The sequence below is a fragment of the Phacochoerus africanus genome, chromosome 10 (assembly GCF_016906955.1).
Source record: "Phacochoerus africanus isolate WHEZ1 chromosome 10, ROS_Pafr_v1, whole genome shotgun sequence".
In the NCBI taxonomy this organism is placed as follows: Eukaryota; Metazoa; Chordata; class Mammalia; order Artiodactyla; family Suidae; genus Phacochoerus; species Phacochoerus africanus.
The window spans coordinates 122,427,811-122,440,503 of NC_062553.1; the positions used below are offsets into that span (position 1 = coordinate 122,427,811).

A 12,693-nucleotide genomic window follows, 5' to 3' on the forward strand; every position below is an offset into this window, starting at 1 on the left:
AGCTCCAATTAGACCCCTAGCCTGGGAACCTCCATAGGCTGCAAGTGCGGCCTTAGAAAAGACCAAAAAAAAAAAAAAGGCAAATAGTCACAATTAAAATGGTAAAAATTAACCATTTAAAAAGTTTTGCTTTAAAACATAGTTCATTATTATAGCTTTCTTAAATAACTGAGTTTAAATAATACTAGTCAAATGTGTTGATTATTTTAAAAACAGTTAGTATTTCTATTTAAAGAATTCTACATAACTTGATCTTTGACATGACATGTTTCACAAAGACATATAGCATTATCCTGATTTTTACCTACGGGGTTCATGGAGATAAGTGCCAGTCTTAAGACAGAATACCTTACTAATTCAGGCCTGAGTTTTAACATAGTGTTGGTGATCTAATAAGCCTTGAAATGTATGCTGAGACTTTTCTACTTTTTGCTTAGATAATGTTTTTGGCATGCTTGCTCCAAACCTTTAAAAAAGAACAGTGGAATATAAAACCCAAATTCAGTCATGAAAGGAAAATTTGCTGCTAATATGTGAGGCCAGTTTGGAGGTATTTTATTTACCTTGACAACAACATCATCTTTTATTGATTGCTTGATAGTTTGGTTCGCCCTCCAATAAAAACATTCATGTTACATATTACCTACCCAAAAGAGATTAGGTGAAAAGTGATCATCCTTCTAGTTGGTTCCTATAATTCATACTGAAACTTTCACACTTAAATTTGTAAGACTGATGAAAGGCATTGAAATTTGTACAATGTGCTATGATATCAGAGAGCAAAATTCTCTGTTTTTTTGGTAGGAGAAGTTCAAAGATTTCACCTGATAGGGTTTTGGAGGCACATTTTGATAAGTATGTACTTGAAGGCATGCAGATAAACAGACATTACTGACTGAAGATACCTTTCAGTCAAGCCGAATCAATGTGATTTTGTGTTTTTATGTCATTAAGAGTGCAGCTCTACTGCTTAATCAATGCAGGAACACACATTTTAACAGGTGGGTCATTTAGGTAGACCCCAATAGATGCAATTCTCTGTCTGCTTTGGTCAAAGTGCTTTATAATAGTCCATTTCTTAGGGACTATGTTGGCAATAATTCTAGATACTCTCAATTTTATCTCTTAAAATATGTAATACCCATTTTGTTTTTGCAAAAAGTCAACAATATGGTGAAAACATACTTGGAAATTTGGTTATTGGGACTCTGCTTTTTCTCATTATCTATAAGGTCAGTTTATTAGACTGTGCAGTTTTGTGGTCATAATCTGAAGTGCTGTTTAATCAAATTGAGTCTTAGAAGCAAGAGAAAAGCATTAAACCAAAATGTGGTTTTGACATCAATGATAATACTTCCTTGTGTACTAATCTTTTATCTTGGCCATTATTTCACTAATAGAGCTAAAGAATAAAATCAGTGTGAGAAAATGTATTGCATAAAAATCTGAACTCTCTAATTACATTTTAAAGCCATACAGTCCATTTCAATGAACAATTTTCTAGATGCTTTTTTAATTTCTAAAGGTATGCTCATATATGGAATATTACTTTTCAGTAGTTTTCTGTCACCTTCAGATGAAAAAAGAACTCAGTATTCATAAGCAAAATTGACTACATGATTTATATATAAATTTTAGTTCATTATGAAGACAGCCATTTTTAATAGGAGATTATGCAGCTTTATTCATAGGAGTTATTTCTGAGTCCACTCTAATGTACCAAAAAGATTTTTGTTTTAAATTTACTCATTGTTCCTGTTCTGTCCCATTTTTTGCCCTGTAGCATTGGTTGACATTTCAGAGAGAGTAAATTGACATAGGGCTGGAAAATATGTAATTATAGGAATCACCTGCTCTTGAATTTCCCATTATGTAGTAGTCATGATTCAGGCCGACTTTTCATAGGTCTTTGATTTGGAATTAGAAGTTTTGTTCTTCCATGACCTGTGATTAAAATATGGCATGTCGGTAAATAAATAAAAGATAGTTTCTGCATAATCCAGCTGTGAATCAGAGCTGGTGAAGCAATGTAAATCTTTGACCTCTATCATATAAGAAGTAGCATACATAATTGGAAACATACATTAAGTACAGTAAACCTTTTTTAAATGCTCTGTAGCATAAAGCAATGTGAAAAAATGCAGCAAGATGCATATTAAGAAAAGTTTTGCTTCACTTAATGCTCCTCAAAGGAATTCTTATAAAAGGAATTCTACTACAACTATATTTGAATGTTTTCTTTTCTTTTAATTAGTTATAACCATGAATGTAAATATTTATCAGTTGCTTTAGCATGATGGAAAGGGCAGGGGATAGATTATATTTCTTCATAACTGAAAATGAAACTTACTGTTACAGTTGTATTTGAGTGTTATCTATTGCATTAACCTTTATGAATCTTTATCATTAAGTTGTAATTTTCAATTAATTGACTATGGAATATGTATCCAGTTCCTGATATTAGTTTGTATTTTCTTCTGGATTCTGTGGTAACTGATGCGTTCCCCCATGCAGAGTTTAGTTTATGTATTTACGACTCTCTGCTAAGATGTATGTATATGTACATTATTTCCATGTACTGTAAATTATTTTAAAGTCACACAAGCTCCTTTTTATGGTAAGATGGCATTTGCTACATTTTACTTGTCACTTGATAGATAAGACACATTTGTCTCTGTCTTAGTCAATTCAGACTAGTATAACAAAAATATAATAGACTGGATGGCTTAAACAATAGAATTTTATTTCACAGGATCTGGACTCTGGGAAGTTCAAGATCAAGGTGCCCCAAGTGCTGACTAGTTCTATTCTTAGTGAGGATCTTGTTCCTTGTTTGCAGATAGATATCTTCTGTATCTTCATACAGGAAAGAGGGAGAGAAGGAGGGAAGAAGGGCGATAGAGAGAATAAGCTCCTCATGTCTCTTCTTTTAAGGACACTAATCCCATCATGAGGGCTCCACCTGTGTAACCTAATTACCTGTCGAAGGCCCCATTTCCAGATACCATCACTTTGGGGATTAGGGTTTCAACACATGAATTATGGAGGGACATTATGGACATTCAGTCCATAGCAGCTTCTTGAACTTTGAATATCTATTCTATTAATTGAATTGATTTTAGAATGATCTAGAGCTAAATGTTATTTTTATTTTACATTTTGAAATGCCCTATTTTAATGAAGCTAAAGCATTAAAAAAGTTTTATGTGAACCTATTGATTCCAAAATATTTTAGATTTTAAAACATCAACAGGAATCTATTCTTCAAAATACGTGGTTTTTATTTTTTCTATTAAAGTATAGTTGATTTACAATGTTGGGCCAATTTCTGCTATACAGCAAAGTGACTGAGTCACACACACACACACACATTATTTGTTTAATATTATTTTTCATTATGATTTATTCCAGGAGATTGAATATAGTTCCCTGTGCTAGATAGTAGGACCCCATTGACCATCCATTCTAAATGTAATAGTTTGCATCTACTAACCCCAAACTCTGTGAGCATCCAACTCCCTCCCCCATCCCTGATGACAACCACAAGTCTCATCTCTATTTCTGTGAATCTGTTTTTGTTTTGTGGATAGGTTCATTTGTGTTATATTTTGGATTCCACATAGAAGTGCTATCATATGGTATTTGTCTTTCTCTTTGACTTACTTCACTTAGTGTGAGAATCTCTAGTTTCATCCATGTTACTACAGATGGAATTATTTTGTCATTTTTTATGGTTGAATAGTATTCTATTGTATATATGTACCATATCATCTTAAGCCATTCTTCTGTTGATGGACATATGGTGGTTTCCATGTCTTGGCTATTGTGAATAGTACTGCAATGAACATAGGGGTGCATGTATTTTTTTGAAGTACAGTTGTGTCTGGATATATGCCCAGGAATGGGGTCACTGGAATATATGGTAGTTCTATATTGAGTTTTCTGAGAAACCTCCATACCGTTTTCCACAGTGGTTGTACCAATCAAAGTGGGTGGTTTTGAACTGCATGTTTACTAGGGAAATAGAGGCATTAATTTTGTATTCTATTAATATCTGTATATATATGTTACTGTTTATGTTTATTGTCAATATTCTATGCTCTAAGTTTTTATTTCCCCTCTGTATACAGTGTCCCTTTAATTACCTCTAATTTGGTTTCATTCATAACCACTCTGCTAAAGTTACATTCTACATAGTCTCCAGTGACCTCCCTATAAGTCTTCTTTTGAAATATTTGATATAGTAGACCTCTAAAACAAATCATATATAGGCATGGCATCTGATAAACCCGCAATAAGTATTGCTTAACATGTGAATTGAGAAAAAATAATCTCTCCTTATTTTCTATGATGTTGTATCAGTCAGATTCTATTCTCCAGATAATTTCTTTCTTTGATCCTTTTCCTCCCTCTTTATGTGCAGTCCCCAAAGTTTCAGTCCTCAGTTATTTACTTTTCTCTCTCCATGCTCTTCTACTCCAAGAAACCTCAACTATTGCCTCTATGTGAATAACTCCATTCTTTTTCTCAAGGCTAGCTTTATCAAGAGCTTCAGTTAACTATCTACAGTTGTCCTCTAGAGGTTTCTATTTGGATATCCTTCATCTTTTCAAACATAGCTGGTTCAAAATCAAGCACAAGATGCTCCTCTTCTGTGTTTCCTTATTTCTGCCATAGTTATTACTTTTGTCGTAACCACTTTTAATTTTTATCTTCTTCCAATCACTATACATACTAAATATTTGTTGCATCTCTTAGAAAATACTGTGACTTGTTCTTCCCTTCCCTTGTCAATGTTAGTAAACTCCTTGTTAGTGACCTTCAAACAGACCATCTTCAAGTCATTTCATCCTCTAAACTATTGCCAGAGCTTATTTCTTAAACTCTCTCTTTCTTCATGAATCTCCTTTAGTCTAAAACCACCAAGAAGTGGTTTTCAAAAGCCCTTTTTTTTAAGGAAAAAAAGAATTACTGAACAACTTTGGTTAAATAAACTCTTATATGAGACCCAAACAAATGAACTTGTAAATCTGTAGTTGTTTTGACTGAAAATATTTAAAGCCTCTTCTATTTGGGCTTTATCTACACATTGTCCCCTGGGCATTTCTGTGGAATTTTGGGGACATTTTGGAATACAATTTGAAACCTGTTGGCTCTGGTACAAAATCCTCATTTAGGATTAGGCCCTTTTTCATTCAACTAATCTGTTCACTACATCCAATTGTTCCAAGTAAATTCCATCTTTGTGCTTTGACTTCTATCATGTCTAGTGCCCACAATGCTGTTAGACCACCTTTCTACTTCTTTAAATATTATTCAGATCTCCAAATGCAGTCCAGTCACTACCTCTTTACAGAACATATGAATGAATATTTAGGAAATAATTGAGGCAGACCTCTTTCTTCAAGTTGTAGAAGTATTTTGAGGGGTACTATTTTTTATTTTTGGAAATTACCTCTGTATTACATTTAATTATTACAAAAACAGATGTCACTGAAGGTGTATCTTGGAGACATTGTGGATTTGATTCTAGACCACTGTAATAAAGCAAATATCCCAATAATATGTCACATTAATTTTTTGGTTTCTCACTACATATAAAAGTTATGTTTAAACTATTATAGTCAATTAAATGTGTGATAGCATTATGTCTTAAAATACATGTACTTTAAAAATATCTTATTGCTAAAAAATGCTAAACATCATCTGAGCCTTCAGCAAGTCAGAGTCTTTTTATTGTTATAGTATCTTGCCTTGATGTTGCCTGCTGACTGATGAGAGTGGAGAATGCTGAAGGCTGGATGGCTCTGGCAATTTCTTAAAGTAAGACAGCAATGAAGTTTGCTGCATCTGTTAACTCTTCGCTCCACAAACATTTTTTTCTACAGCATGCATACTGTTTTATAGCATTTTACCAGCAGTAGAATGTCTTTCAAATTTGGAGTCAATTCTCTCAAACCCTGTCATTACTTTATCAACTAAGTTTATATGATATTCTAAATCCTTTGTTGTCAGCATTTCAACAATCTTCATATCATCTTCACCAGGAATAGAGTCCGCCCAAGAAACCATTCTCTTTGCTCATTCGTAAGAAGCAGCTCCTTATCCAATAAAGGCTTATCATTAGATTGCAACAATTCAGTCACATGTTCAGGCTCCACTTCTAATTATAGTACTCTCACTCTTTCCACCATATCTGCAGTTTCTTCATCCACTGAATCTTGAATCCCTCAATGTCATTCATGAGAGTTGGATCAAACTTCTACCAAACTCCTATGAATGTTGATATTGTGACCTCTTTCTATGAATCAAAAATGTTCTTAATGGCATCTAGAATGGTGAATCCTTTCCAGAAAGTTTTTAATTTCTTCACCCACATCTAGCAGAGGAATCACTATCTATGGCCTTATGAAATGTATTTTTTAAATAATAAGATTGGAAAGTCAAACTGATATCCTGATCCATGGGCTACAGAATGGATGTTGTGTTAGCAGCCATTTAAAACATCATTAATCTTGTAAATCTTCATTAGAGCTCTTAGATGATCCAGTACATTTTCAATGAACCATAATATTTTCAAATGAATCCTTTTTTTTTGTTTTTTCCTGAGCAGAAGGTCTCAACAGTGGGCTTAAAATATTCAGAAAACCATGTTGTAAACAGATGTATTGTAATGCAGGCTTTGTTGTAACATTTATAGAGCACAGGTGGAATAGATATAGAATAATTTTTAATGCTCTCAGGATTTTCAGAATGGTAAATGAGCAATGACTTGAACTTAAAAGTCACCAGCTGCATTAGACCCTAACAAGAAAGCCAGCTTGTCCTTTGTAGTTGTGAAACCAGGCATTGACTTCTCCTGTCTAGCTTTGAAATTCTTAGATCACATCTTCCAATAGACAGCAGTTTTGTCTCATTGAAAATCTGTTCTTTAGCACAGTCACCTTCATTAATTATCTTTGCTAGATCTTCAGAGTAACTTGCTTCTATATCAGCACTTGATGCTTCACTTTGTATTTCTGCGTTATGAAGATGGCTTCATTATGTAAGCCAACCTCTGTCAACTTCATCCTTTTCATCTGCAGCTTCCTCACCTCTCTCAACCTTCATAAAAGGGCATTACTTGGAATTAGGCGTTGGCTTTAGGGAACCGTTGTAGCTGGGTTAATCTCTACCCAGACCACTCAAACTTTTTCTATGTCAGCAATAAAGTTGTTTCACTTTCTTATCATTCATGTGCTCACTGGAGTAGCATTTTTAATTTCCTTTAAGAACTTTCCCTGCTATTTAGTGCCCAAGGCCTAGCTTTCGGCCTGTCTCAGTTTTTGACATGCCTTCCTCATTAAGTTTAATCATTTTAGTTTTTGATTTAAAGTGAGAGACATGTGAGTCTTCCTTTCACCTGAACGCTTGTAGACTATTTGTAGGAGTTCTGTTTGGCCTAATTTTAATAACATTGTGTCTTAGGAAATAGGGAGACCCAAGGACAAGGAGAGAGATGAGGGAGCAGTTGGACCATATACAAAATTTATCGATTAAGTTTGCCATCTGATATGGGCATAGTTTGTGGTTCCCCCAAATATTACAGTAGTAATGTCAAACATAACTGATCAACATGACAGATATAATAAATGAAAAGTTTAAAATATTGTGAGAATTACCAAAACATGACACAGAGACATGAAGTGAACAAACACTGTTCAGTAAAGTGCAGTAAAACAAAGTGTGCTTGTATTTTATAGTCATCATATTTCAAATCCCTTAACAGAATGATTTTAAGCATTTAAAAGGAATGGGTCCAAGATTGTTTGATGCTACATTTAAATGTTAAGATCACAAATCTAAGAATAATGTCCACGTGACAAAGAGCAATAATTTAAAACATGCTTTATTTATTTTTACATTTGTTTTCTCTTAGGGCCTGCAACGTATAATCCTGTTTTACAGAAACCTTGCTCCATACCCATATTTATTACAGCATCACAGCGTTTTAAAGATCCCAAAGAGATTACTCCTGGTCCAGCGACATATGAGGTTTGTCAATGATATTTCTTTTTTAACAATAACCCGAGAGTGAAAAAGTTTCCAGGAAGTACTGAAAAATGTCTTCATTAAAGTCATTTCTGTATGTTCTATTCTTATTATTATTTTTGGCTAAGAAAGTCTTTTTTAAACATATATTCTGACATTTCGTAAAGAATTATTTAAGAATTTAAGAATTAATTAATTTATTTATAAATACCCTCTACATTATTAATATATACTTTTTTACATCCCTGCAACATTAATATTTACTTGTTTACATATACAAATTGAAATTTCCAAGTGTTTATTGAATTTATGAATTTGTTAGAGAGCCCAGAAGAAGAAAGCCTTGTGGATCCAATAAAAGCAGGTATTGGTTTTTCAGGTTCTTTTGATAATTGTGGATGGTTTAGTTTGGATTCATAATAAATAAATGCCCCATTGTGCTGTGGATTTTCCACTTATTAGGAGCAGGTTTAAATAAACCTGCAGGGTTTTCGAAATTGTGTTCACAATAGGCCTTAATTCCCCATTTGGTATGAAAAAAATTTTCCTGTTGGCATCTAGCAATTAATTTAAGAGTTAATACTCAGTGCAAATCACAATAAATGTTCTTTTTTGAGTTAATTCATGACAGGTTTATTTTTATTGAATATATGTTTTTTTTTCTTATTTAAAATGTCATAATCCAAATAATTTTCCAAAATTCTGTCAAAATCAGATTCATAATATAATATCAGAAGTAAAGCAAGTGAATAATGAGTTATTTTGCCTGTTGGCTGTTGAATCCCCCAAAAGATCACTGTTAATGTCTACTGATCAATCATAATTAATTTTATAAGACTTACTTCAGAAAGGAAGAATCACCTAAACAGAGTCCTAGTAGTATTTCAGAGGATGGGAGTCAAGGGAGACTATATATATATATTCTCTCTCTCTCACTCTCACACATACACACACACACACACACAATGATTTAGGACCTAGGGTATGTGATGGGTTGTGTGATGTAAAGTAAGTTGTGCAAATTGGGAACTGGTAGGGATTTGGCGAAGTTTATGACATGTTTCCTTTGGATTGCTGGGTACAGTGAGGAAGGGTCTTTAAGTAAGTATTGATCAGTAAGCTATGAGTCTTGATAAGTTACATATTGCCATTCATAGTCTGATCCTATTAAATCATATTAAGTTTTTAGCTGTATGCTTCCCCACTCCCTTTTGCAACTGGTTTTAATGATGTCTACAAGGGATAAATGCTCATAAATCTGATGTTATCCTTTTCTGTTTCGTGATGCATTTGTCATAGATGTGCCCACTAGTCTTTCTAGTATTTAAAGATGCTCTTCCTTTTCCTTCCATTAAGATTTTATAAATTATATTTATACTTCCTCATAGTCATGTATTTTGGGAAATTATTTTCTCTGTCAGGAGAAAACATTTATGGATTTAATAATGGAGTTTAATTACAGTATTGCCTGAAATTTCAGACTAATATATCCTATGAAAACTTCACTGCAAGGTAACTTTTGATGAGAATGGAGGATCTAATTTTGTCTTCCCAAAATTAGAAGATAATTTTGTTTCCTTTGATAATTTGTTTCCTTTGATAATTGAAAACTTTTTTGGAATAAATAATCTTCTTACATAATTTTCCTTCTTTAAAGGAAAAATTAATTTTAAGCAGATAGACTGATGAATTACTAGGTTTCTTTGTTGTAATTTGCTCTTATTTGTTAACTTGACACTTCTCTTTTTCTTTATCCCGTTTAATAAATTTCAGTTGGTGAGTTTAGAATGTGTTTGCTTTAAATATTTTACTTTTTTAATAGAAAAAAGATTCTAGAAATTAGTAACAGTTTTTTGGGATTGCAACATGGGATTCTATTTGGAAATTCCTTAAACATGTTATGATGTCTGCCATCGAGATGCTTATAGGTTTTTTAGTATCTCATGTCCACACTGGATCCCAAACTGTCAGATATTGGTGGTCTTTACAATAATATTTTTAATAACTATAGCATTCTTAAGTTACACACCCACATTTGTAAAGTCTGCTTGCCATTTTCATTCTTTTGTGAATTCTGTCTTGAGTTTTGTAGATGGAATAGATGTCCTCCTTTTTTTGTGATCTGAGTTGTCATTGGTACATGTATTTGCCCATTATATTTCAAATATAGGCTAGTCTGTTTGTATCTTTTGCTCCTTCTAGTTTTTGACATTTACTGGTTCACTCTCATGGATACTTTTGAGTATTTAATAAAAGGTAGAGGCTCTTTATTTAGTGGGAGAATGCATGTATACTTATAACAAATATTGCATACAATTTTAGAAGATTTATTAATCCATAAAAGCTCACTTATAGTTCCAATCAAGACTTCCCAATAGTAAATTCTGTGTTACAGGAGGGTAAGAACTTATTTAATTTTGTATGATTAGGGTTTCAAACACAGAATCTGGCCCATGGTATTATATCAATCAAAGTTTGTTGTATAAATTGACAAAATGGATAATCCTAGCATTTTTTTCCCCTGGGATTAAATCATTCATTTTTATTAAAAAGAAAAGATTTATTGTGAATTTAGTTATCAGTGAGAAAAATATAGAAATGTTCTTTTAAAAATAGCAGTATATTTTATGGATTGATTCACATTCTCTTGCTACGTCTTCTGACTGAAAACATGAATTTTTAAAGATAAAATAAAGCTACACATTATTTTCCTGGAATTTAAAATTAGCAGTTATTGTGTGACAGTATTAAAACATTTCTAGATAGAAGAACCTTCAATGAGTTTAATTTTAAAATATCCTTTATTTAAATATTACGGAACAATTTTAAATATACCTCTTTTTAAAAAAGCAAATTCTACTGAACTTAATTGAAATTCAATAGTACGAGTTTATAATTAGTATATTTTTTCTGCTTTATGGATATATAGTTGACATGTACTATTGTATAAGTTTAAGGTGTACAACATGATGGTTTTGTGCTTGTGAATTTTTCAAGGTGATTAGCACAACAAGTTAACAACTCTCTTACCTCACATAATTAGCTTGTGTATTTGTGGTGTGTTCACATTTAAGGTTTACTCTCTTAGCAACTTTTAGTTGTATGATGCAGTATTGGTAACTGTAGTCACCATGCTTACCTTAGATCCCCTCATTCATCTTCTAATTGAAACTTCATACCATTTTCCTAATGTCTCCCCATTTCTCTTACTCTCTAACCTCTGGCAACCACTATTCTATTCTCTATTTCTACGAGTTCAGTTTTTAAGATTCCACATAAAAGTGAGTTTATGCAGTGTTTGTCTTTCTCTAATGACTAATTTCAGTTAGCATAATGCCTTCAAGATCTATTCATATTGCTGCAAATGGCAGGATTTCCTTCTTTTTAAAATTTGTGTGTGTGTGTAATATTTTCTTTATCCATTTGTCCTTAGATGGATACTTAGGTTGTTTCTATGTCTTGGTTATTATGATTAAATTGTAGTGAAATAGGGGTGCAAATGTCTCTATAATAGTGATTTACCACCTTTGCTTCCTGAGGTGGGATTGCTGAATCATATGATATTTCTATTTTTAATTTTTTGAGGGACTTCCATACTCTTTTCCATTGCGGTTATAGAAATTTACATTCCCACCAATAGTACATTAGCATTTCCTTTTCTTCATATCCTTGCCAGCATTTGTCATTCTTGTCTTTTTGATGACAGCTACTCTAGCAGTTGTGAGGTGATATATTACTGTAGTTTTAGTTTATGTTTCCCTAATGATTAATGATTTTGAGTATTTGTTCATGTTCCTTTTGGCTGTTTGTATGTTTTCCTTGAAATGACTATTGAAGTCCTCATCCCATTTTTAACTGGATTATTATTATTGTTGCCATTGATTTGTATGAGTTCCTTTTATATCCTGATATGAATCCCTTGTCAGATATGTGGTTTGCAGATATTTTCTCCCATTTCTTAGGTTGCCTTTTCATTTTGTTCATTATTTATTTTGTTGTGTGTAAGCTTTTTAGTTTCATGTAGTCCCCCTCTTTATTTTTGCTTATATTTTTGATGTCATATCCAAAAAAAAATGTTGCCAAGACCATTATTAAGAAGCTTTCCCTACATTCCTCCTAGGAGTTTTATAGTTTCAGCTGTTCAACTTAAGTGTTTAATCCGTTTTGAGTTAATAATTATTGTGAGTGGTGTAAGATAGGGGTCCAATTTCTTTCTTTCCCATGTGGATATTCAGTTTTCCAAGCATTATGTATTGAAGATACTATCCTTTCTCTTTGTGTATTCCTGGCACCTTGTTAAAGATTAGTTGACCATATATGCAACTATTCATTTCTGAACTTTCAGTTTGTTCCTTTGGTTGTATATCTGTTTTTATGCTAGTTTTGATTACTATAGCTTTGTGATATAGTTTGAAATCAAGAGGTGTGGTGTCTCTACGTTTTGTTCTTTCTCAGGAATATCTTGGCTGTTCAGGGTCTTCTGTAGTTCTCTACAAATTTTAGGGTTGTTTATGCTAGTTCTGTGAGAGTGCCATTGAAATTTTGATAGAGATTGTATTAAGTCAATAGATGACTTAAGTAGAAGGGGAATTTTATTATTATTAATTCATTTAATCCATGAACTTCGGATATCTTGCCATTTATTTGTTTTCAGTTTCTTCC

The 12,693-nt window shown here is 32.7% G+C and overlaps 1 protein-coding gene across 1 annotated transcript in view; it reads left to right on the plus strand.

Moving 5' to 3' along the window:
* The window catches only part of STPG2 (sperm tail PG-rich repeat containing 2), a 334,050-nt gene extending 326,004 nt beyond the window's left edge, over positions 1–8,046 (plus strand). Inside the window, exon 12 of the mRNA XM_047798146.1 lies at positions 7,919–8,046. Coding sequence (XP_047654102.1) covers positions 7,919–8,046 — 128 coding nt within the window. The remainder of the gene's footprint in view (positions 1–7,918) is intronic.
* The last annotated feature ends 4,647 nt before the right edge of the window (positions 8,047–12,693 follow it).